The sequence below is a fragment of the Pseudonaja textilis genome, chromosome 6, assembly GCF_049901715.1.
Source record: "Pseudonaja textilis isolate UNSWEBS1 chromosome 6, rPseTex1.2, whole genome shotgun sequence".
NCBI lineage: Eukaryota > Metazoa > Chordata > Lepidosauria > Squamata > Elapidae > Pseudonaja > Pseudonaja textilis.
Window position 1 is genome coordinate 47,514,224 of NC_141995.1, and position 26,884 is coordinate 47,541,107.

General features: G+C 45.5%; 1 protein-coding gene across 3 annotated transcripts in view; it reads right to left on the bottom strand.

The window, feature by feature from the left end:
* The window catches only part of HTT (huntingtin), a 103,669-nt gene that overhangs the window by 13,048 nt on the left and 63,737 nt on the right, over positions 1-26,884 (bottom strand). For 2 of the 3 annotated variants that reach the window (XM_087936519.1, XM_087936518.1), the window contains 15 exons: positions 26,441-26,563; positions 24,720-24,930; positions 22,604-22,749; positions 20,447-20,624; positions 19,376-19,471; positions 18,114-18,301; positions 17,032-17,158; positions 15,016-15,116; positions 13,639-13,793; positions 11,074-11,213; positions 8,977-9,059; positions 7,693-7,823; positions 5,695-5,824; positions 3,528-3,683; positions 605-795 (listed from right to left, as the gene is read on the bottom strand). In XM_087936519.1, the coding sequence (XP_087792645.1) occupies positions 605-795; positions 3,528-3,683; positions 5,695-5,824; positions 7,693-7,823; positions 8,977-9,059; positions 11,074-11,213; positions 13,639-13,793; positions 15,016-15,116; positions 17,032-17,158; positions 18,114-18,301; positions 19,376-19,471; positions 20,447-20,624; positions 22,604-22,749; positions 24,720-24,930; positions 26,441-26,563 (2,156 nt within the window). Of the gene's footprint in view, positions 1-604; positions 796-3,527; positions 3,684-5,694; positions 5,825-7,692; positions 7,824-8,976; positions 9,060-9,380; positions 10,486-10,840; positions 11,214-13,638; positions 13,794-15,015; positions 15,117-17,031; positions 17,159-18,113; positions 18,302-19,375; positions 19,472-20,446; positions 20,625-22,603; positions 22,750-24,719; positions 24,931-26,440; positions 26,564-26,884 lie in introns of those variants that run through there. The other variant, XR_015744160.1, reaches the window with a different exon arrangement.

Here is a 26,884-nt window from a genome sequence, read left to right on the forward strand (position 1 = left end):
TCACAGGGCTAGCCACTAGAATAGAATAGAGAGAGCAACTGAGAGCACTCCTCTTCCTCTTAGCACTGATGATGTTACCTAGTTAGCTCACAAAACATCTGCAAGAAAACTACCAAGCTCGGAGAGCACCAAGGACACCACAGTCCTCCTCCTCTTCCTCCCTGCAAACCCCACTCCCTTCTAGCACTGATGATGTTACCTAGTTGGGTCATGAGACGTCTGCAAAGCTAGCAAGCTCAGAGAGCACCAAGGACCCCACAGTCTTTTTCCTCCTCCTCCTCCTCTCCGCAGACCCCCTTCCCTTCTAGCACTGATGATGTTACCTAGTTGGGTCATGAAACGTCTGGAAGAAAACTAGCAAGCTCAGAGAGCACCAAGGATCCTTTGTGTCAAACCTGAGCTACAAATATCCTCCTTCATCAGGAACGAAAGGTTCTCAGGGCGGTTTTAGCATTTAAGTAAAACGCTTCTTCTACCACTCCAAAGTAAATAACTATGTTAGGTTTTGATGCGTGTTTTTTTTTCCTCCTCCACAATTCCACTTCCCCGCTCCCCCCCGTCGGATGATTCAGTTTAGCGAGGAGCTACTTCTACCAGGACCTACTGGGCTACACCACGCAGATTGGACAGCAGGTATTCGGTGATGACTGGAATCAGTTGCTTTGCCGTCTCGTCCAGGAGATCGCACTCCAAAATGTACAGGATGCCATGCAGTGCGCCAATTCGGCTCGGCATGTGCGTGCTGCGGAGCGTCGATTCGAGCAGGCGGCTGACGGGTTCTGCCACAGCTTTATCCTGATGGATGCAAAGAAGACACGGGGGTGGGGGGTGGGTCAGGTTTATTGTGGTTCGCCGGCAGCCTATGCAGACGGCAGCGGAATCTGACAGTGGGGAAGAACGGGGGACCAGTCAGGGAGTCTGGAGAAGACTCAGATGAGGGTCCTGCATCCGATGCAGAGATGGGGCCAGGACCATCTGGGAGTGGGGTGCTGACTTTGGAGCCTCCAGAGTCTGGCAGCAGCGAGGCAGAGGAACAGGGGGAGCCTGTTTCCAGTGTGTGAATATGCAGAGCTGCTGGAAGGAAAGAGCAGCTGAGACAAAAGGGGCAACTCGGGAGTAAGGCTGGGAGGTGATTACCCTTCCCCAAGGTATAAAGGAAGTGCAAAGGTAGAGAAGCCTTTGCAGGAAGCAAAGTCATTCATTCTGTTCAGATTAAACCTGGAAGCTCTGTGTGGACTTTGTACTTGTATTTGTTTTTTTTTTTTTTATAGTTCATTTGGCACTTTAGTTATTGGCAGCAATCCAAAGGAGAGAAAGGTGGGTGCTTATCTCGAGGAACTGTTTGGGACTCAATATAGGATGGGAATGAACATAATTCCCAGCGCTGCAATAAAACAAAGAGTTGTTTTAACTAAGTGTGTGCTTACAGTCTTGGAAGCCTTGGTCAGAACAAGGTTAAATTTAGCTTCTGCGGGAGGGGAAAAGCTTTGCCCCTCATGGATCTAACACAGGTAGTCCTTGACTTACAACAGTTCACTCCGTGACTGTTCAAAGTTACAACACCACTGAAAAAAACAGATTCTGGAGCATTTTTCACCCCTGCAACATCCCTACGGTCACGTGATCCAAATTGGGAGACTTGGCAACTGGTTCCTATTTATGACGGTTGCAGTGTCCCAGGGTCACATGACTCCCCCTTTTTGCAACCTTCGGATAAGCGCAGTCAATGGGGAAGCCGGTATTTGTGGCCCGCCAGCTGCCAGCAGAGCTGGTGGCAGACTCGGATGAGGTTAGGAGCAACCTGGGCCAATCCTGGAGTCTGGGGAAGGCTCTGATGGATGCTCTGCATCGGAAGCAGAGATAGTGCCAGGGCTGTCTGACATTTCCCAGCTGCCTATGGAGTCAGAGATAAGTAGGGAAGAGGAACATCTGGAGCATGTTCCAGATGTGCGTATGCACAGAGCTGTCAGGAGAGAACAACTAAGGAACAGGGGACAACTTGGAAAGAGAGCACATGTAGGCGCTGAATGGCTCCTCCTTGGGGAATAAATAGAAGCAAAGGGGAGTGCTGGTTGCAGGAGACAATTAGTTTGCTTATTATTATGAGGAGTTTCTTATCCTGGAAGCTCTCGGCCTGGCAACTATCCAGGGACTGATATGGTCTGTTCTTGCAATTCACCCTCGGAAGGATTATTGCAGGGACTTTTCTGTGTGTGAATGCCTTGAATCCACAGTAACTAAATAAAGGGGGATTTTCGGGGGTCAAGGAGTCTGTTTCTTGGTTCTGCTAAGCCTGGGTCGGAACAAATGGGACAAAGCTCACGTCAGAGATGTCTCGCTTAGCAACAGGAAATTTTGAGCTCAATTGTGGTCCTAAGTTGAAGACTACCTGCATTCTGGCAGGCAGTGAATGGTCCTGTTGAGGGAGAACCAACTTCTGCGGCCCACTCTCTGTTTTGACCACACCGGGGTCCTCATTCGGGACCCCTGCCTTTCCTGATCAAGGCTGTTCCCCAAAACTCTCAGCCAGGGCTGGGAATATTTCTACTTTTGCTCTGAAAACCAGAGAAGAAAGGAAGCAGCTCTAATAAGAGTGTTTTTAATTTGTGACTACCTAGATTTGATATTTATGTAATATGTAGGGTTGAATAGGTGTGTGTGTCACATGATTGCCTTTTGCCACATTCATCCTCTTTTAACGACCCCATAATTTCTTGCAGGGTGGAGTCTGGGCAACTGATTTTAAGCTGGAGTGTTTACGGGCCGGATGCCCTTCCTGTTGCCAGTGTGGAATTTTGTTCGGCCGATATATTCTCATCATGCTGAGAGAAATATCTGCCTCTACCGAGGATCGAACTCACAGCCTCCTGTCTGTGAGGCAAGAGCTCCACCTCTAGGCCACCGCACCACTGTTTTTTGCCACATTTCGATGAGCAAAGTCAAAGGGGAACTAGATTCACTTAACAACTTCACAATTCGCTTAGCAACGGCCGCGATTTTCTTAATTATAGCAGGAAGGGTGGCAAAAAAGGGGCGCCCCTCACTCAACAATGGAAGTTTTAGACTCTGTTGTTGGTCGTAAGTCAAGGACTGCCTGTCAGGGTTCTGGCATACTCCAATGAAATCATGAGCCTCGAGCTACACTCCCAAAACTAAAGAGGATTTATTTGAAGCTACCATTCTATGTCTGGCACTAACCTGGGCTTAGCCAACTCTGAGATATGTAATTCATTGTCACCTTTAATCCTGCTTTCCCCCTCAACCCTCTGGGTGTATCATCCAACAAAAAACATCCATAGTCAAGAGTCATCAATCATGCTCTCCAATTAGATTTTTGCATGGCAGAAGCTTCAGTCATCTAATCAGTCTTTGAAGAAAATATGAATGGAATGTACTTTCCATTCCACACTGCCGCCTGCTCCTTGAACCCCCCCCGCCCCCCCGGCTCTTTCTTTTGTCAACTATGAAACGTGTATCCAAAATGTTTTATGAGAGGACACTGCCCGTGATTATCCAAATATCTTTACCATGCCAAGGACGGCCGCTGCTTTGCATATAGCAGGGACCAAATACTGAAGAAGGATCTCGTCTTCCGATGGATGCACCTTCCGCAGTTCAGTTAAGGTTGTGTACATCATTTCAAACTGGTTTCTTTCCGTGAATAAGTCAGAGACAGCTAAAAGCTGCGAAGACAGAAGCCGGAAAATGTGTGAACACAAGCAAACTTTTAATGTTGTACATCTTACATATTTGCATAGAGTTTGGGCAGCATGTTGATATTAATACAACAATAATATTTTACTTATGGACTTTAATAAAATCTCCTTTGTAACATTGGACCTTTTTGTATCCCCATGTTTCTAACTTCTGTTTTTATTATCTAACCATTGGCAAAATAAGTCCCATGTCAAGAAATATTCAATTCCTTCCTTTTCCTGAATTGTAAGTCTTAAATCTGTCAATTTCTGCCCATTCTAATATTTGTTTAGTTAACACTCTCATCTGTCAGAATCTGTTTGCTTTTCCATTGTTGTGCAAATATGAATCTGGCTGCAGTTAGTACAGTGATGACTAACCTTTTTGTTGTCGCATGCCAGAAGTGTGCATGCATGCGCGTGCATGTGTGCCTGCACCCATAATGCAATGCACGCGTGACCCCCTGCTCCCCCTGCACATGCGAACCCCCCGCCCACATGCATGCGCGTGCAACCCTCCACGCTCCCACGCCCCTTGCGCATGTGTGCGTGACCCCCTGCCCCTGCATACACATCTCCCAATGCATCCCACCCCCCACGTATGCGCGGCAGATACCCAACAATCAGCTGGCTGGCGGGAGGCGCGTGCGCATGCACAGTGGAATTGAGCTGGGGCGATGGCTCGTGTGCTGGCAGAGATGGATCTCCGTGCCACTTCCGGCATGCGTGCCATGGGTTTGCCATCACTAAGTCAGTACATGTAAAATCAAATATATATTCCCTTTATCGTACTTTTTCCCAACAAAAATGTGTAAATACAGGTATTTAATATGGATTTACAACAGTTCATTTAGTGACTGTTCAAAGTTACAACATCACTGGGGGAAAAAAGTGATCGGTGGCCAGTTTTCACACTTAACGACCATTGCTGCATGGGCACAGGATCAACATTCAGATGCTTGGCTATTGACTCGTATTTATGACAACTGCATCCCCTTTTAGTGACCATCTGATAAGTTGATAGGAAAACCAATTTCACTTAATGTAACCATGGGGGAAGCTTCAAAAGTTGTTGAATGTGTAAAATGGTCACTGGTCACTTTTTTCACTGCGGCTGTTAACTTGGAACGGTCACGAAAGGATCTGTTTTAAGTCAAGGACTATCTGTCTTAGGGCATTAAGATCAGTGGTGGCAAACTTATGGCATGGTTACCAGAAGTGGCACGCAGAGCCATTACTGTCGGTATGCAAGCCCTTGCCCCAAGGGGGTCTACTGCACATGCGCGTGTGCACCGCCCGCCTGATTGTTGGTTATTGGGTGCACATATGCGGGGGTCAGGAGAAACGCACGTGCATGCACAGATGCATGGCACACTGGGGGGGCTCTCACGCATGCGCAGAGATGCGCAGGGAGTAGCGTTCCCATGCACAGACGTGCGGTACGCACAGGGGGTAGTGCGTGCATGTGCAGGGGGTGTGGGGGGGACCCGTGCGCGCATTGCCTTCTGGGTGCTGGCACGCGAGCGAGCAATTATCGGCACAGGAGCCCCAAAAGGTTAGCCACCACTGAACTAAGATCAGTGGTGGGATTCTACCAGTTCGCAACGGTTCCAACAAGCCGGTAGTTCCGATGAGCGGTTGGCCTCGCCCACTCACCCCTGCACTTTCCTGTCCTATATTTCCCTGTTTTTTTACATTTAAATTGGTTCTGAACACTGAGCGTGCGCGAAAAGTACACATTAGGCGCGTGCGCAGACAAAGCCCACGCTCACCGAACCGACTGTTAAACCAGTTGCATCCCACCACGGACTTAAGATGTGAGATGCTCAAATTTGGAGAGACTTATAAACCAGGTACATAAAGAAAAAAAGATTAAAATATGCAGAAACGCGGCGATGATTAATTGTATCAACGAAAATATTTCTTCGCTGCTGAACTCATCTCTACCGCCAACAATTCAAAGCATGATTTATGAGAAGGAAAACACTGGAAAGCTTACAGATCGGACCACTTCGCTGATCAGGGTAACTGGTGTCTTCTTGTTTGGGCTGGACGGCAGAATCCATTGACTGTATAATTCCAGCAGGAACTGAGAACACGAATGAATGTCTACCCCAGCACGATGCTTCCTACAAGCCAAGAGAAGTTAGTAAGTCGACAGAAATCCACAGTTAAATATTAGACTTCCAAGGGTGGCAAATATCTGTAATTCGGATATAGGGTGGGGGTTAGGGATACGTTCTCCAAGCTTGTGGGTTGGTTTCCAAACATTCCTACAAGTCAAGAGAAGTTAATACACCCACAAAAATTCCACTGTAAATATTATGGTGCAAATAGCCCGTGTCCCTGAAAATATGACCTACCTGGAAAGTAAGTCCTAGATTGATTTTTTTACATGTGTGCCAAATATAAGCCCTACTTCCAAAATAAGCCCTAATTAAGATCCCGCCCACTCCAGAGTGCATGGGTACGGTGGGGATGGAGGGGGTGCTGTAGCTGCCCTTCTACTTACCTTTGGACAGTTTTAGCCAGGCCTTGAACACCCCGACACCTGCCTGGCTGGCCCATTTCTTCTGCAGCTGGCAAGGCTTCCCTAAAAGGCCTCTGCAGCTGATAACAAAGCTCTGGAACGATCCAGAGCTCTCTTATTGGCTGCAGAGGCCTTCAGGAAAGCCTTGCCAGTCACAAAAAAAGAAGTTCCTGAAAGCCTCGGACAGCAAAAAGAGACCAGGGGGCAACGCACAGAAGTGAGGTTAGTCAGTGGATGACATCCCCCGAAAATAAGACCTGGTGCCTTTTTAACCCCCACTGGCAGTTAAAAGGAAGCAGCAGCTGCAAGCTCACATTACTCCAAGAAGCACAAAGCCGAAGACACAAGCCTGAAGATGACGAATGAGATTTTGTCGAAACGTCGCCAAAATACTTCCAATTTTACGCAGGAGAAAACCCGAATAACCAAAGATCCACATACAAATACCCGCAAAAACCTCAGAAAACACACACACACACACACACACACACACACACACACACATATGAATGACATGTTGTATTTTTGTGGAAGCATGGTATCTGTAACTTGGGTGTAAGATGAGGGTGCAGTTCGTTCTCCGAGCTTGTGGATGGGATTCCGAACGTTTTGTTATCAGGCGCAGGAATTCTGGGATGTCCACAGGTCACAAAAAGGGCCATAATTCCCCATGCTTCTGCTCATTGGGGTCCCAGAAATGAGCCGCAATGGAGCCCCTCTCTATTCTTCTGTCACTGTTACAAGCTCATTTTGGGATCTTTTTTTTTTTTTCCTTGCAATTTGGGACGGTAGGAATTGGCTTTAGCTCACTTCCTTATTCCTGAAAGAGATCACAGCTGGTCATTCCTGGTCACATACAAGCCAGCTTCATTTGTAACAGAATACCAGAGCTGGAAAGGACCTTGAAGGCCTTCTAGTCTTACCTCCTGATCAAGCAGGGAACCCTATACCTGTGATGGCGAACCTATGGCACGTGTGCTACAGGAGGCATGCAGAGCTATTTGTGTTGGCACGCGAGCCCCAGCCAAACTTACTTGCACTGCACATGCGCATGCCTCCCAGCTGATTTTCGGTCCGTTTGAGGCCCTTTTCGCCCTCCCCAAGGCTCGAGGGAAGCCTCGGCAGGATGAAAAATGGGCCTTCCAGAAGTGCCGAAACGGGCCTGTATTTCGGCCTCCCGAGGGTGCAGAGGCTTTCCTTGAGCCTCCGGGAGGGCAAAAGCAGCCTTAAACGGGCTGAAAATCAATTGGGAGGCACACACATCCACAGTGCAGATAAGGGGGCGGGGGGGGGTGTTGGGCGCGCATGCAGCGGGGCGCATTGCACTGTGGGTGCCGGCACGCGCACGTGCTTTCAGCACACCACAACAAAAAGGTTTGTCATCCCTGCCCTATACTATTCCCAACGAACATATTCATTCATCTTCCATTCAGAGAGAAAATATATATATATTTTAAAAAGACACACCTGGAATTGATGGGTGAGGAGGGAGGAGAAGTAAGGGCAGGCATGTCGCTCTCATCATCTTCATCTTCGCCCCATTCTTCTTCCCGCAATGGGGTAATGCTATTTCCCAACCACACAGAATGGATGGAGACCTGCGGGCAAAAAAAAAACAATAAAGAAAAAATATTGAAAACAATTCTTGAGCCCCTTAAAGGCCCACCTCAACGTAACAAAACATCACCCAATGAATTAAGGCATAAATCAAGCCATGAAGACGCCAAAAGGCCGTTATGAGTAGTTCTTGACGTACAACCAAAAACCGAGGCTCAACATTTTGGTGGGCGCAATGGTTAAAAATCGATTTCACAACCTTTCTTGCCACCGCTGTTAAGCGAGTTGCTGAAGTTGTTGGAAGGTCGCAAACAGGGATTTGCATGACCCTGGGACGTTGCGACCGTCATTAAGTAGGAGTCAGTGGCCAAAAACGCCCGAGTATAAATCACATGATCACGGGGGAATGTTGCAATGGTCATAAAGGTGAAAAATGGTCGGGGATCCTCTTTTGCTCAGTGCCGTTGTAACTTTGAATGGTCCCTAAATGAATGGCTGTACGTCAACGACTGTGTTGTAGTTCACCGGCAGCCGGTGCAGATGGCAGTGGAATCGGACAGTGAGGAAGAAAGGGGGCCAGTCAGGGAGTCTGGAGAGGACCCGGACGAGGGTCCTGCATCCAATGCAGAGATGAGGCCAGGACCATCTGAGAGTGGGGTGCTGCCTCCAGAGTCTGGCAGCAGCGAGGCAGAGGAACAAAGGGAGCCTGTTCTCAGTGTATGCGCAGAGCTGCTAGAAGGCATGAACAGCTGAAACAAAAGGGGCGACTCGGGAGTAAGGCTGGGAGGTGATTGCCCCTCCCATAAGGGATAAAAGAAACGCAAAGGTAGAAAAGCCTTTGCAGGAAGCAAAGTTGTTTGCTCTGTTCAGATTAAACCTTGATGCTCTGTGTACTTGGTTGGTTCTTTCTTGTACTTTGGTTGCTTTCTTTTCTAGTTCATTTGATATTTCTGTTTCTGGCAGCACTTCACAGAAGTGAAAGATGTGTGCTTATCTTGGGGAACTGTTTAAGATTAGTTCTGGCTGGGAATGAAAGCAATTCCTAGCGTTGCAATAAAATAAGTTTTGCTTTTAAAACAAGTTTGTGATTAATAACAATTGACGAAGCCTGGTTCAGAACAGACTGCCTGGGTTTTAGGGATCCAAAAATGGCTCGTCTTTCTTTTTTTTTTCTTAACAGGCATTTGAACCAACCTGTCCTAGTTTGTATCGCATATTCCCCATTTCACGCTCTGTATTGATCTGCAGCAGCAGCTTCTCGTGGCTGATGAGGGCACCTGAAAATTAAAAAAAGGAAACATAATTAGGAAGGCCAGAGTTTCAATTTAGTTATCTGTAAGGCCAGGAGTTGCCAACCTTTTGGACCTCAGGGACCACCAAACTCATAATTTCAAATCCCGCAGACCACTAATATGAATTTTGACTTGATGGTGGCTTGCGGATGTTGGTGGGAAAGTCGGTCCCATATTCCAGAGCTGCAGTAGTCACAAAACTGGCCCTTTGGTCATCCTGGAGTAGCTGCTCCTCCACCCGGGTGCACCGGCCTGCCATGGACTGGAGAAGCTGCTCCAGGGTGACCAAAGGGCCAGTCCTGTGACTCCTGCAGCTCTGGAATATGGGACCGACTTTCCCACCAACGTCAGCAAGCCACCCGGGGTGGATTTCCCTCCCCCGCCATTGGTCTTACCTTCCGGTTTCAGCTCACAAGGCCCTACTCAAGGTAAGGTTTGCGCTCGGCTGAAGGGTGGGGGCCAGTGGGTGGGTGGGCCATGTGGGCGGTGCAGCCTTGTTTTCTCGCGCAGCCTGGATTAATTGCTTTTTGGCGGTGTTTTGTGTGGGACATTTCTCTGTGGACCACCAAACTTTTCTCGCGGACCACCAGTGGTCTCTGGCCCACCGGTTGGCGACTACTGTGTTAGGCTGATAAAGGAGCCCAAGGGAGGTGAAACCCCACAAATTGCCAGACCCTGATCTGGAGGAGATGGGGTGTCATGGCCCCGGCACAGCCTGAATCTTGTGGGGGGAGATGAGCAAGAACTGAGTGGGAGATGGAGGGGCGGCTTCATTGGAATGTGGGGAGGAGCAGGCTGAGTCAGGCCAGAGCCTTTCAGGATTGGGACGGCTTGTAAGCAGGGAGGAAGGGGGCAGGATGACCGAGAGAGGCTCAAGGAACATGAGAGACAGAGCTCAGGCGATGAGCAAGGACAGCCCCCTCCTGATCCCTGAGCACGGAGAGTGGAGCGAAGGCGAGAACAGCGCAGACTGATCCGGCTACGCGGGAGCCCCCCCGCCCCTCTTCACAAGGCACACCTGGGAACTGAGACTTAAGGAGAACGCTGTGAGGAATTTGTCGGGAACAAACGCTGAATTCACGGAGTGCCCAGTGCTGACGTTTGAACTTTCTTGGATTCCTTGTGTTTTTTTCTGAATTTCTGGATTACTTGCCTCGCTCTTTTGATTCCTGAACTCCTCAACTTGCCCTGCTGGATTTATTGCTGTGCAGTGTACGCAGTGCTGGGCTGGGCTATTTGCAGCCAGAGACTGCTGGAGGTGTGGTGTATGTGTGTGTGAGAGACCACTTTGCTCTGGGACTTGACAGAAACACGGGAGCGTTTGGGGAAATTTGGAGCTGCCTGTGTTGACTCTGCGCTGTGCCCTGCGTCATCACGCAGGGATTCAGTGAACAACTGTGGCAAGAACTCCCTGTGTGTGTTTAATTGAGAATTAATAAAATCTCGGAGGAAGGCCAGATGAGAACAACTGTAAACAAGCCAGAGGAAAATATAAATGTGATGATTGAATAGCAGATAAACTAGAAAAGAAATGTGATTGAATAAGAGTAAAGAGAAATAATGTGAAATTTGTTAAAGGAAATTTACGTGTCTATATGGAAATGGGATAAATTAGAAGAATGTGATATAAAATAATGTGTTACCTGCCTTGTAAAGATTTATAATGGAAAGAGGTTTTATGTTTTTAATGTTTAATGATGTTTTGTTTTGTTTGTTTGTTGTTAAAATCAATAAAATTTGCTTAAAAAAAAGAAAAAAAGAACTACCTTAACAAATGTCTCACTTAACCACAGAAAACTTGTGGCTCAATTGTGGCCACAAGTCAAATAAATGGTCCCTGGTTAAAAATGCAGGATCAGCTGTAAGCTTTTAACGTTGAGCAATATTTGATTTCTCTTCCTGAATCCAAGCGCGCATAGCGCGGGGCATCTCTCTGTGTGCTTGTGTATGGGGTGCATTGATCGTCGAGATACTGACAAATATGTAAATCACCGTTTACCTGTAGTAGAGGGGGCCAGGGAGGGAACAGGGTCCCACACCTGGTATAAGTGATGGGAAGCAATGTTGTCTCTCTTAGAGGCCATTTCTTGGATCTCTTGCTCGACAATTCCTCGGATAACGTTCAATTTTCTCCCGAACCTGATATTCAGCAGAAAAAATGCATTGTTTTGAATCTTCTATATATATATATATATATACATACATACATACATACATACATACATACATACATACATACATACATATATATGAAATATAAAAGCGAAATACAAACTCACGCATCATCACAAAATCTCCAGAACCATAAAGCCTACAAACTTGAAATTTGGCACGTATGATCCTCTTGGCTTCTAGGGGCTCACTAAGAAAGGATTTTTTGAAATGACCATCAGAGCATTTAGAGTATTTCCTATATTATTATTATTATTATTAACAGGCTCTGATGCTAAGGAGTCTTACTCCCCCCCACCACCTGAAAAGAAATCTCTTCCAAATGCAAAACACAAGCAGAGGAGTTTCAGTTTCAGACCAACACCAAGCAGCTTTAGTACAGAACAGTTGAGCTAAGCCATGCCCAGGCTCCTTGCTGTCTCCTCCTTGCTCACACAGCAAATACTCTTTCAGTTTCCAAACAGCCCTCCACTCTCTCACACACTGACAGGACGCTAGCCAGAGGAATACCGATGGGTGCTGGTAGGCAGAGGCAGAATTTTTTCCCCCTTATTTTCCTCCCCCAAATCTAAGCCCGACCACATAGTTTCGTAGCAAAGCATGGGTATCCAGCTAGTAATAATATATAGAGAGAAATCATCAATTCAGTGAGGCGTTTTAAAACACATGTTCTTTTTTTCCCCTTTTTTTCTTGAAAGTACGTGACATTTATAAGTGAAATGGGCTACGGGGAAGTCCTCAACTTACGACCATTCGTAGTGGCCGTTCAAAGTTGCCACTTTGGAAGTTAAGATTTAAACCATAACAGTTCTTCAAGCCTTGGGGAGTCCCCTGTGATGACATCGTGCCCCCCACCACCACCACCCAGGGTTCTGTGTACCGCAGGTTGAGGGACGCTGTCTTAAATCAAAGATAAATGGAACGAATGAAGAGAGGGCAAGAGCCAGAGAGAAAATAAAGGAGAGAAGCGGCTTTTTAACCCTCCTCAAGCACTTGTTGGGGTTGAGCTCCCTCTGCTTAAAGTCACCATGATGTAAAAAAAAGATGTTGAGACTCTGCAAAGAGTGCGGAGAAGAGCAACAAAGAGGATTAAGGGACTGGGGGACTAAAATATACGAAGAACTGTTGCTGGAATTGGGTATGTCTAATTTAATGAAAAGAAGGTCCAGTGATCCAATATCTAAGGGGCTGCCCCAAAGAAGAGGGAGTCAAGCTATTCTCCAAAGCACCAGAAGGCAGGACAAGAAGCGATGGATGGAAATGAACCAAGGAGAGAAGCAACTTGGAATTGAGGAGAAACTACTGTAGAACAGTGAGAACAGAAGTTGCCTCCAGAAGTTGTGGGTGCTTCATCACTGGAGGTTTCTAAGAAGAGACTGGACAGTCACTTGTCTGGAATGGTATAGGGTCTCCTGCTTGAGCAGGGAGGGCTGGACTAGAAGACCTCCAAGGTCCTTTCCAACAGTTCTGTTCTCTCTTCTCTTCATTATTCTCTTCTCTTCCTCTTTCCTATTCTACTCTATTTTTTCTTCCGATATTCTATTCTGTTCTATTCCACTCTACTCTAAACTTCATTCTATTTTCTCTTCTACTCTCTCTCCTCTGCTCTCCTCTCTATTCTCTTCTCTCCTCTGTTCCCTATTCTATTCTATCCTCTCTTCTCTCTTCTATTCTATCCTCCTCTTTTCTATAATTTAATCTATCCTTTCTTCTCTCCTCTCCATTCCATTCCATTTTCTCTCTCTCCTCTGCTCTCCTCTCTATTCTCTCCTCTCCTCTCTTCCCTATTCTCTCTCTCCTCTCTTCTATTTTATCCTCTCCTCTCTTCTATATTTTAATCTATCCTCTCTTCTCTTCTCTCTCCTCTCCATTCCATTTTCTCTCCTCTCCTCTCCACTCCTCTCTCCTCTATTCTATTCTATCCTCTCTTTTCTCCTTTCCTCTCTTCCCTATTCTATTCTATCTTCTCTTCTCTTCTCTCCTCTCTTCTATTCTATCCTCTCCTCTTCTATATTTTAATCTATGCTCTCTTCTCTTCTCTTCTCTTCTCTTCTCTTCTCTTCTCTTCTCTTCTCTTCTCTCCTCTCCTCTCCTCTCCATTCCATTCCATTCCATTTTTTCTCTCCTTCTCTCTCCTCTCTCCTCTATTCTATCCTCTATCCTCTGTTCTCCATTCCAATCTATCCTCTTCTCTTCTCTTCTCTTCTGCCACCAGGAAGTCTGTGACTGACTCAGGGGTTTTCCCCTGGAGGTTTTCTCTTGTTTCTGGTTTTTGATACTTCCCTGAAACCCCCAGAAGGCTTGCAAATTATGCTCCCATCACAGAGCCAAGGAGTTTACAAGCTGTGTTCCCCTAACCAAGGCGTAATGAGGGACAAAGGGAGCGAAATACCTGGTGTCAAGAGCTTTCAAGGTTTTGTTCCGAGGCTGCTGCTCCAAACAGCTCACGGCTGGATTGCCGGCCAGCGGGATGGTCATTGCGCTCAGCACCAAGGAGGTGATTGCCTGAACAGCCAGCACGTTGATCTGGGTTCTTTCCATGTCTTCCTGGAAACAAAGAAAAGGACACGGGTGTCAGTCTAATGTAGGTGGGAGGGTGGGAAATGGGGAGGGAGGGGGGAAAGAACCAGGTGTTTAGACCTATCTAGAAAAAAATGGATTTCTACAAAGAGAGAGGGAGAGAGGGAGGGAGAGAGAAAGAGACACACACACACACACACACACACACACACAGACAGTCAGAGAGAGAGGGAGAGAGGGAGAGACACAGAGACAGAGAGAAACAGAGAGGGAGAGAAAGAGACAGAGAGAGATGGGGGAGAGACAGAGACAGAGACACGGAGAGAGAGACAGAGAGACAGAAACACACAAACACACAGAGACAGAGAGACAGAGAGATAGAGACACACAGAGAGAGACAGAGAGAGAAACAGAGAGGGAGAGAAAGAGACAGAGAGAGGGGGGGAGAGAGAGACAGAGACAGAGACACGGAGAGAGAGACAGAGAGACAGAAACACACAGAGACAGAGAGACAGAGAGATAGAGACACACAGAGAGAGACAGAGAGAGAAACAGAGAGGGAGAGAAAGAGACAGAGAGACAGAGACAGAGACACGGAGAGAGAGACAGAGAGACAGAAACACACAAACACACAGAGACAGGCAGTCAGAGAGAGACAGAGAGATAGAGACACAGAGAGAGAGACAGAGAGACAAACAGAGAGGGAGAGAAAGAGACAGAGAGAGGGGGAGAGAGAGACAGAGACAGAGACACGGAGAGAGAGACAGAGAGACAGAAACACACAAACACACAGAGACAGGCAGTCAGAGAGAGACAGAGAGATAGAGACACAGAGAGAGAGACAGAGAGACAAACAGAGAGGGAGAGAAAGAGACAGAGAGAGGGGGAGAGAGAGACAGAGACAGAGACACGGAGAGAGAGACAGAGAGACAGAAACACACAAACACACAGAGACAGACAGTCAAAGAGAGACAGAGAGATAGAGACACAGAGAGAGAGACAGAGAGACAAACAGAGAGGGAGAGAAAGAGACAGAGAGAGGGGGGAGAGAGAGAGACAGAGACACAGAGAGAGAGACAGACACAGAGACAGAGAGATAGAAACACACAAACACACAGAGACAGAGAGGGAGAGGGAAACACAGAGAGGGGGAGAGAGAGGAGGGAAGGAGGGAGAGAGAGAGAGAGAGAGAGAGAGAGAGAGAGAGAGACCACGGCCAGAGGGCACGAAGGACACCTGATTATTTTACCTCTTGCTGGTTTTCCTCCTGATCCATGACGATCGGCTGGGTCACAAGAACTCCCAGGAGGCTGGCCCAGGTTTCCTCAAACTGCATGCGGTTTGTCCACCCTACAGGTAAAAACCACAGACTTGCCGTGAGATGGGCAGCTTTAGAAATACGACACATCAAACCACCTTTAGCCTTCCAGAATCCAGAGCCTCTCAGGCTCCTTTATTTAAAACCGGAAGGACAGCAAGATAATGAGAAACAAATCTCACAAGGGTCTTTAGAGATGACCTGTACTCTCTTCAACTCTGAATCAAGAGGAGATGTAAACTGACCCCCTGGACTGGACAGAATAGGGCAGTGGTGGCGCAGTGGTTAGAATGCAGTATTGCAGGCTGACGCTGCCCACTGCCAGGAGTTTGATCCTGCCCAGCTCAAGGTTGACTCAGCCTTCCATCCTTCTGAGGTCAGTAAAATGGGGACCCAGATGGTTGGGGGCAAGAGGCTGACTCTGTAAACCACTTAGAGAGGGCTGTAAAGCACTGTGAAGCGGGACATAAGTCTAAGGGCTATTGTTATTGCTATCTTTATGTCCTTGTTCTTGTGATGACCCGGGGCGTGGCACGAAGGCAACACGACCAGAGAACAGGTATGAGTCTCTTATTTGCTCCAACTTTTCCCCCAACGTCCTGCTTACTCTCCGGCCTGGAGAAAAACTCTCTCACGAACCTGCAACAGCCTCTGGTTGCAGAGACTCTAGTCCAAACGTTGTAGGCAGAATGAACGCAATCAATCACTCCAGCAGGGCAAGATAATGAGTCCAATAATTCCAGCAAAGCAAGATAAGCACACAGAAGCACAGCGGTCAGAAGGAATGCCAGGAATGCGGAACACAACTCTCAACACTAGATGAATTCAATGTTTGTTCCTGACAAACACCCCTCTCAACTGCCTTTCCTTTAAACTCCCTCCCCAGACGTGCCTTGTGAAGGGAATTGGGGCCCCTTCCTTTCTCATAAGCCACGCTACCTATGTTGCTCTCTTCTGCCTTCTTCCCTAGGATGAGCAGGCAGTGGGCCTTGCTCTTCCTCTGAACCCCCTCTCCCTTGTTGTACCTCTCCCCTGTTCTGCCCAGCCTGACTGTAATGACCCAGGGTAGGATACAAAATAAACACAGTCACGAAAACAGGTGAACTTCTTTTTATTCCTTCACTTTGCTTCAAAGCTCCAAATATCCTTGACTGGAGACAAAAAAACTCCCCCACAAGCAGTTACAAAAATGAGGAAATGCCGTTTAAACTAAAAATGCCTATAAATTATAAAGAGTAAAAGCAACACAAACCACACCGAAACAATTAAGGGAACCAGGCAAGATAAGGGCTTGAAGACGTCCACAGATATCGGAACACCCACTGGGAAGGATGCCAAACTCAGAGAGGAACAACAGAGATATTTCCATGCTTTGTTTCCAGCACAGGCCCATACGCATGTCCATCCTTTTAACCAGTTCTCACAGCTGCAGCCCATGAAGGGGATCAAGGCCCTTTCCTCCCCTGTAGACCACGCCATTCACATCTCTCCCTTATCCTCTCCTTCCTGCATGCCCTAGGATGGAGAGGGGATGGGCCTGGGTCTTCCTCTGACTGCCCAGCCAGCCTCTGCCCTTCCCCAGCCTCCTCTACAACCACACTTCCACTCCCTGTCGGCTGTTTCTCCTCTCCCTCTGAGTCAATCTCCAACAGGGGCGTGACACTGAGTTTGCTCTTCCTCAGTTTCCTCCACAGCCAACAGAGCCACTTTCCCGCTGTCAGCTGTCTATCTTCTGTCTCAGATTCAGACTCTGACGGGGGCATAACAGATCTTAGGAACTCTGCCTGGTCTGGTTCTTCAGTCCTACAATGGCTATTTAGGATGGCAGAGAATTCAGGCAAATTCACCCAGAATTAAACCTTCTTAACAGGGATTTTTAAATGTTCACCCGTATCAAAAGCCTTCAGCTTTCATGACTGAAACTCATTCCCAGTCGCCAGGACTTACCCAGGGTGTTAATTCGGTAGATAAATTCTTTGAAGATTTCTCTCTCTTGGAGAAATTCCACAGGAATTTCGGGAAATGTCGTGCCGAATTCACCTGTCGGCTTGGGGGACCAGCCCAATTTCCAGACCTATTGCAAACATAGAAGGGTGGAGAAATAGTTAAGTAGTCCTTGACTTACAACAGTCCACCACTTAGTGCCTGTTCAAAGTTACAACATCACTGAAAAAAATTATCACACTTGTGACAAGAAAAGCGATTAAATGGAGCAAAACTCACTTAACAAATGTCTCATTTAGCCATATAAATTTTGGGCTCCATTGCGCTTGTATGTTGAGGGCTACTTGTACACTAATACTACGCTGTTTCCCCCGAAAATACGACCTAGCCTGAAAATAAGTCCTAGTTTGAATTTTTACACATGCGCCAAATATAAGTCCTACCCCCCAAAATAAGTCCTAATTAAGATCCCGCCCACTCCAGAGTGGACGGGTAAAAATTAAGCTAGGGTGGGGATGGGAGGTGGAGCTGCCCTGCTACTTACCTTCGGACAGGTGTAGCCAGGCCTCGCACACCTTGACACCTGCCTTGCCGGCCCATTTTTTCTGCAGCCAGCAAGGATGGCCAGGCTTTCCTTGAAGGCCTCTGGAGCTGAGAACAAAGCTCTGGATTGATCCAGAGCTCCGTTATGGGCTGCAGAGGCCTTCAGGAAAGACTTGCTGGTCGCAGAAGAAATTCCTGAAGGCCTCTGATGGTGACAAGGAGGGCAGGGGGCGACGCACACAAGTGAGGTTAGTCAGTGGAGGACATCCCCCCCCCAAAATAAGACCTGGTGCCTTTTTTTGGTGGCAATATATATATGACAGTCTTATTTTTGGGGAAACACGGTGGCAATTTGGAAGCTCTGTTTTTGGGGAATTTTGTTCCTGAATAAAGACCGAGAATAAAAAGAAGCAGGCATTTGCAACAATAAATATAGGTTATCTCAAAATACAAAAACTGGGGTTTCGCTCCTCTGAAAACAAGAACGGGCTAAGCAGGGAAAAAACAAACAAACACTTCAGCTTCTCAGGTTCAGTACGTACCAGGAGAGGAACCCGGGCATAGCTGTTGACTAGTGGCAGCCGGGACAGGCTGATGATGATGTTCCTCAAAACGGGGGTCAGGAATGCGGGGATGGGGCTGTTCTTTTTGTGCCCCAGAGCCAAGACAGACTGCAGGCATTCCACCAACTCAGCTACCACTTCACAAGTTGCTGTAATGTTCTCAGAATCTTTAAGTGGACAAAAAAGCAAACATTTATTACAGTAAATTGAGTGGAAAGACTGGGAGTGTCCGTTTGTCTGTCTGTTTATCTATCGATCCATCCATCATGTATCCTATCCATTCATTCATGCATTTAACTATGTCCATCAAGTATCCTATCCTGTGTCCATCCATCCATCCATCCATCCTTTTCTTCCTCTCTCCTTTATTTTCCTTCCTTCTTTCTTCTCTCAGAAACCTTCCTTCTATCCATCCTTTCCTTTCTTCCTCTTTCCTTCGTCAACCTTCCTTCTTTCCTTCCTCTCTGAATCCTTCCTTCCATCCTTTTCTTCCTCTCTCCTTCATTTTCCTTCCTTCTTTCTTCTCTCAGAAACCTTCCTGCCTTCCATCCCTTCTTTTCTCTCCCCCTCCTTTTCTTTCCTTTGTCAACGTTCCTCCTTTCCTTCCTTCCTCTCAAAATCCTTCCTTCCTTCCTTCCTTCCTTCCTTCCTTCCTTCTAGAATCCATCTATCTATCATCTCTATTATGTATCCTATCTTATCCATGCATCCATCCATTCATCCATCCATTTATCTATCATTTATCCTATCTTATACATCCATTTAGCTATGTCTATCATGCACCCTATCCTAACCTATCTGTCCGTCCGTCCATCCATCCATCCATCCATCCATGCATCCACCCAGTTTGATATTAAATGCATTAAAATATCTTTGATGCGTGTATGTTTTCTGATTTCCCAAGAATAGCCACCAAAGGGAAACTGAGGCTGGAGAAGACATGATAGGGGGATAGTCATTTCTCAACCTTTCTCTTACAGCCTCAACTCCAGCTACCATCTTGGTAAAGCTCCTCCTAGTAAATTTCACCCTAACGTCTTCAGAGACATTTCCTATACGTAAACTTAAAGTGAAATCCACATCTAATTTAGTTGCAAAGCATCTGCATCCACCATTAGTTCCAATACAAGTAGGTACAGTTCTACCTCTAAGCTTAGGTAGAATTGTGACATATAACTGTACACCTATGACTTATACCAAAACACAACTTCATGCATAGAAAGAGTCTGTTTTATCCTTACTTGATGCTTGTGAGCTCTTTTCATTCTCACTGGCTACCTTCTGAATCTTTTTCCTTTTCTCTGGACTCAGGAGGCGATTTCCCGGTTCAATGGCCACTAAATCAGACGGAAGCAACATGTATTTTTCAAAACGGATCCTTCAAAGATCTCCAAATGTACACATGAACTCCAGCAAGGTTTCTGAAGAAACTTCAGACTACAGACTCGCTCCAACTCCTAAAGTTTCGTTTTTGTTTTTGCCTCATGCCTGGAGTGAGTAAGTGGATTCCTCCCCCCCCCCCGAAATTCCCTCACTCCATTGGCATTCATTTTGTTTGACAGGGAGAGCAGTCTGGTGCAGTGGTCAAAGACACTGGACTGGAGGCCAGGAAGGAACCATCTGGGGCAAACCACCTGTGGAAATATTTTCCCCCAAGCCTGCAAGAAATTGCCTGGGTGATACCCTGGAATCAAGACTGACTTGAAGGCATAAAAAAATATTGTATTGTATTGTGTTATGTTGTGTTGTATTGAATTGAATTGCACTGCACTGCACTGTATATTATATTATATTTATAATACAATAAATATATTATTATATTGTATTATAATAAAATACATATATCATTATATCACACTATAACATAATATAGTACACATAATAACATATAATGTAATACATATAATAAAATATATTATTGTATAATAAATATAATAAAATATAATGAATATAATTCATATATAACATAATAAATATAATATACTGTATTATAATATATAATAATAAAATATAAAATAATAAAATATAATACATGTAATACGTATAACATAATAAATATATTATATTGTACTATAATATAATGAATATGATATAATATAATATATAATAAAATATAAAATGACATTTGACAGTAGCCTCTCATTCTCAGCTGCGGGAGGTGATAAAATGATAGAAAAAACATCAGAAATTCAGGCAAACCAGGCGATTCCTTCCGTGAGAGCTGATTGACTGGATGGAAGCGAAAACTTTTAGAAAGGACTGAAGGAAAAGATTAGGGAAAGGATCCAATCTGGGGCGGGGGTGGGGCTCACCTGCTACCAGGATGAATCGGGTGCAATGGATGAGCGAGGAGGCCTGGCTGGAGTTCTCTGTGGAGGCCCAGAGATTCCACAGCTCCGTCTGTTGCAATGCCAGACAACAGCAATCCAGCACAGCCTGGAGATCCATACTTAGGGGCACCTGCTTGCGTGCTAAATGCCAAGAGAGGATCTGTTAGGACAAAAAAGAAATGGGCAGAATAACAGAGCTGGGAGGGACCTTGGAGGTCCTCTAGTCCAGCCCCCTGCTCAAGCAGGAGATCCTATAGTACCCTTTCAGACAAGCGGCTGTCCAGTCTCTTCTTCAAAGCCTCCAGTGATGGAGCCTTCAAAACTTCTGGAGGCCAGTCGTTCCACTGATTAATTGTTCTCACTGTCAGGAAATTCCTCCTTAGTTCTAGGTTGTTTCTCTCCTTGATGAGTTTCCATCCGTTGCTTCTTCTCTTCTCCTGCCTTCAGGTGCTTTGACCCCCTCTTCCTTGCGGCAGCCCCTCAAATATTGGAAGACTCTACTATCATGTCCTTCTTTTCATTAATGTAGACGTGCTCAATTCCTGCAACCGTTCTTCATATGTTTTAGCCTTCGGTTCTCTAATCATCTTTATTGCTCTATACTTTTTCCAGAATCTCAACATCTTTATTCTATGATGGTGACCAAAACTCGATGCAATATTCCAAGTGTGGTCTTACCAAGGCACCAATTATGTATTATTATTATTATTATTATTATTATTATTATTGTTGTTGTTGTTGTTGTTGTTGTTGTTAATTTAAATTATTTAAAAGCACCGTCATCGTCTGATCAGGAAAAGCTTTAAGGGGGCTGATATTTCCAACAAACTTTGTAATTTCAAATCACGTAACTTGATAAACTGCCTTATAAACCAAATAAACAACCAGCAACAACATTCAGGAAGTTGAACACTACTTCGCAATGAATCAATTGCAAGAAACAGTCATCTATGTCTACTCTTTTTGATTTCATCTTCTCTCTTCATTCGTTCTCCCAGGTCACCTGCTTGTCCCCAGAATTTCAAATCCATCCATCAAAATTATGCATAACTAGCGAAAATGTTTAAAGATAAATCAACTAAATGCTGAAAGTGTCATCAAACACCAGGAACATATTCCTATATGTGGGGTGGACTTGCATAGAAGCTAAAAGATATTGGACTAAAATACACACATGCTTGGAAAAAATGTTTAAACAACGTATAGATTTTAAACCTGAATTTTTTTTATTGGGAATGGTACCTGAAGGTTATAGTAAAGAAAAAAAACATACTTAATCATACATGTCTTAACAGTAGCTAGAATTGTATTTGCTCAGAATTGGAAAAGTGATAAGATACCAATAGAGGGAAAAGTAATCGAAAACATATTTGAATGTGCAGAAATGAATAGATTAACATTAGAAATTAAAGAAAAGGAAGAATCTGAATATTATGTAGTATGGGGTTTGTTTTATCAATAATTAGAAAATAAAATAAATTAAAATGGAGTAGATGTAGTTATAAAGCAATAACGGGAATGTGATTATTGTTATATTGATAAGAAATTATTATTAACTAAAAGCACAGGATATATGTACCTAATTGACACATGATTGAAATGGAATGGATTTATTGTATGTAAAAAAAATTTAAAAATGGGAAAAAATTATGCATAATTTAGCATCACTCTTCCCTGACCTGTTCTGTGAATTACAATATAGTTTCAATTAGTTTTTCTTTATTTTTCTTTTTTTTTAAACGGTAGGCAGTGTTTATATTTGTGGTTCTGTTAATTCAAACCTGTGGATTCGCACAAACCTTCTGAAATTTAATTAAGAGAGATGTGAAAATAAGTTGAGACAGGCAGAGTTTTCTCTCAAAACAGGTTTAGGCATTTTGGTCTGGAATAAACCTACGGCTTCCTTTATGGGAAATTATCCAGAAGCACAAATAAGCCACAGCTATATGAATCATAAAAAGGCCAACTCAACACGGGATTTCAAATATTTTTTCCAGATAACACCATCACAGCAGCATTGTGGCACAATAATAACCCGCGAGACTGCAAGGTTCTCTACGGTTTGTCACTTTTTAGAAGGCAGCGTCATCAAATTTAAAAATATATATTATTGTTTTCCAATGTCGTGACCGCCCTTACCTCTAGCAGCATCACAATGAACTTCACAATGTCATTTTCCTTCTCCGGAGGGATGCGCAGAGAAGCTGGCAGTTTGGAAAGCAACACCAGATACTGACTTAAAGCCTGAGCCAAAACCATTGTGAATTGAAACATTTCTGGGTCTCCTATGGGATAAACAACAACAACACAACCACAACGTCATAACACACAAATGCGTTGTGATTCGGTCTCCTCTTTCAAATTTCTGAGGACCCAAGCAAACGGATCAGGCACTGAAAAGGATTCTGTCTTGAAAATGGGCGAGATCACTCTGTCCCGTTCCAGGAACCCTTAGGGAACTATTTCTCCACCTACCCCCTCACACGCATTATTTTTCTCCCATCAGCAAGAGCCGACAGCTGTTGGAAGAAAAATCCACTCCGGTTCCAAGCCGGGGAGAAAGACGCTGAAAATAAAATGGAGGCAACCGCAGGGAAAGAAGGTCTCTGTTTTATTTGGATGCTAGACACTTCAGTGACAGCAGAAAATGGGGACCAGTTGGCTGAGTGAGTGGATGGATTTTTATAGGGTTCTGCGGGTTTGCTGATTGAGATGCTCTAGGGGGGTTGTGCAATGTAGTAAGCCTTGTGTCTTTTACTATTCCAATGGTGGTGGGTTAATCCTTTTACGTCCTAAAGGTCATGTCCTGTCCTTAGAATTTGGGTGGAGGAGTGGAAATTTTTAATCCAGGAGTGGAGTGGTGGCTTAGAGGTGAAGTTCTCACCTCATGATCAGGAGGCTGTGAGTTCGATTCTAGGTAGAGGCAGATAGTTCTCTCTCTGGGCACAGTGAGAATATATCTGCTGAATATAACTCTGCATTGGTGACAGGAAAGGTATCCGGCCAGGAAACACTCAACACATTCAGTTACCCAGATTCCACCTCGCAAGGGGTTATGGGGTCGTTAAAAGATGATGATGATGAATGTAAATTCTTAATCCCATCAGCTCCAGCCTCCTATGGGAGATGTGGCTGAAGATGTTTTGTTTATGAATAGGATGACCTGGCTTTCGTCATAGGTACAAAATATCCACTTCTAAAGACTGGAGGCTTCTGCTTGAGGCTATGGCAGGAAGACTGGAGCTGCTTTCTGCCTTTGTTAAGTTCTTTTTTTCCCTCCATTTCTCCCTTTTGGGAAACACAGACACTACAAGAAAGCTGTTGCAATAATCCCTCCTCTCAAATACAAGAAAAGCAACCCAACACTCATGACTGGGTCACGAGTAAACCAAGACACAACTGGCGAGACATGCCGTCTTCGCAAAAAGCCCACCAGAGGCAGACACCCTGACAGCACAGGCCACAAAAGCCACAAAAGCCTTCCCTTTCGGCCTGCACTTCCAGTTGTGAGGAGTTGCCAGATCCTGTCATGCCCCCGTCGGAGTCTGAATCCGAGGAGGAAGACAAACAGCCCTCAGGGAGCGAGAGTGGCTCCACTGGCTGTGGAGGAAACTGGGGAAGGGCAAAGTCCGGCTGGGCAGAGCAGGGGAAAGGTAGAACAAGGGAGAGGGAGTCCAGTGGAAGACCCAGGCCCAACCCCTCTTCATCCTAGGGCACGCAGGGAAAAACGGAGAAGAGAGCAACGTGGGTTACGTGGCTTACGGGGAAGGAAAGGGCCCTGATTCCCTTCACAAGGCACAAGGCCTGGGGAGGGAGTTTAAAGGAGAGGCAGTTTGGGACAGGCATTTGTTGGGAACAAACGTTGAGTTGATCTAATGTTGGCTGCTGTTATTGAAGTTCCTGGCATCCTCCCAACTGGTTGGATTTACTGCCGGGTTACTTCACTTCTGAAACTCCTTATCGTGCCCTGCCGGATTTATTGCTTTATCTTGCTTTGTTGGATTTATAGTTTAAAGTTTTCTGTTTACACCGTTTTGGATTGAAATGTCTGCAGCAAAAGGCTGTTGCAGGTTCCAGGGAGAGTTTTTCTCCAGGCTGGAAGGTAACCGAGATATTGTGGGCAAAGTTGGAGCTAATAAAGGGACCTCTACTTATTATCTGGTTGGGTTGTCTTTGTGCCACATCCCTTTGGGTCATCATAGCACTGATGGGGAAGCCTTGCAGAGGCCATACAACCCTCTATTCCATATCTCACCATAAATATTGCTGAGTTTGTTCCAGTACGGGGACGATCCCATCGGCTGCATTGGCTGGAAGACTTGATGGCCGGTGGGTAGCTTGTTCACCACTTCTGTCACATGGTGCAGCGTAACCAGGCGGGCGGCTTCAAAATAGCTCCTCAGCCCCCGGGATAGTTCCTGCCCACCCAGGCTCAAACACGGGGCGAGGAGGCTGATGTTGAAATCCTGAAAAGACCCAAGCAGCAGGAAGCACTTTTCACAAGTTTCTGACTTGAGCTACAGAATTGAAAAGACTTCTTGTTTCCAGGCTAAAGTGGGCCGCTCGATGTGCCACTAAACAAACGGGCAATTTCACACCCTCCATTTAATGTTGGCTCCAATTTGTGCTGAGACCCATACCCCCTGGGGGTCAAATACTACTAGGTGTCAGCATTCTAGCAACCCTCCATTCCGCCCAATAACTCCAAGACTTCTCAAAAGTTCCTTTTATTTGGATAGTAACTGGCACAACTGTGGAATCCCGAATCTGAAAGTTCTGGGCTTCCTTATAATAAGTAAAAACTACAAAACCCATCCCTTGCACCCACCATCACATCACATGGCCCAATCACCACCCGTCCCAACTTGAGACTTCCCTTCACTTATGCGTAACACAACATGACCTTGAATCAGAAAAAGAATGTTATTATGTCTAACTAGATATACTTCAATAAATTCCCCCCTCCCACTTTCCCAGGCTCAGATGCGGCAGTGCGGGAGCATCTGGTCTCAATATGGCTTCCAAAGCTGACACCAGGTGGAGGATATTGTAATATATTAAACATATTCAAAAGGTAAAGGCACGAACATATGAAAAAACATACTAAATGAAGGACACCTGCATTTAAATGAAATATGTAGAATTAGACAGAAGATCCAGCGAAAGGAAAATCTGGCAATCGCTGTGTCACATTCACAAGTTTGAAAGAATATTAAATATTTTCCACAGAGCGCTAATCGGTAAGGAAACAGGAAGAAATTTTGCTAGTGTTCAACTAGGGGATGTTAAACTGGATGCTCCGATCCCTGTGAAATTCCCACTCGGGCTAACATTCCAACTTCTGACAAGCGACTGCAGCAAAAAAAAAAAAAAAAGCTGTAAAATTAGGTGTGACTCTCTTACTGTCCACCTTGCTTAGTAACAGAAGTTCTGGTCCCATTTGTGACCCTAAGTCAATGCTACCTAAAGAGCTCTGGTGGTGCAGTGATTAGAACGCAGGATTGCAGGCTGACTCTGCCCACTGCCAGCAGTTCGACTCTGTCTGGCTCAAGGTTTACTCAGCCTTCAGTCCTTCCTAAGTCGGTCAAAGAAGGACCCAGATTCTTGGGGCCAAGAAGTTGACTCCGTAAACCACTTAGGGCTGTTAAGTGGTATATAAGTCTAAGGACTATTAATAATCCTTCCTTCCTTCCTTCCTTCCTTCCTTCCAGTTAGAATGCAGTATTGCAGGCTAACTCTGCCAACTGCCCGCAGTTCGATTCTGACCAGCTGAAGGTTGACTCAGCCTTCCATCCTTCTGAGGTCGGTCAAATGAGGAGCCAGATTACTGGTGGGCAAGAGGCTGACTCTGTAAACTGCTTAGAGAGGGCGGTAAAAGCACTGTGAAGCAGTATAGAAGTGCTATTGCTATTCCTACCTGCCACTGTAACATAAAGGAGGGTTTTTCCCTCCTTCTTGGGACCACCTGTGCATTACCTGATGCATCATGAAAGGCAACAATTCCTGTTCAGGAAGCCGATACATCAATTCGGCACCTTCCGGAAGAGCAAAAGCTGATTTTGTGTAGCACTGGGACCTCACGAGTGAACAGAACCAATCCTTGCAGGGAAACAAAAAAAGAGATGATTCAACAGGTTGTTTGCGTGATGACACGGCTGGCTACAAATCAACTATTCTGAATTTAAAACGCTTGTTCAGTAAGTATTATCAACCAGCCTGACTTAGTGTTGTGGTTCGCCGGCAGCCTGTGCAGACGGCAGTGGAATCGGACAGTGCAGAAGAACGGGGACCAGTCTGAGAGTTTGAAATGATTTTAAAAGAGTGAACACAGTTGATTGATAATAAATGGCTTCAACCAACCACTAACCATGAGTGAAAGAAAAGTTTTTGTGTTATCATTCATCTTCTCTGAAAAATGGA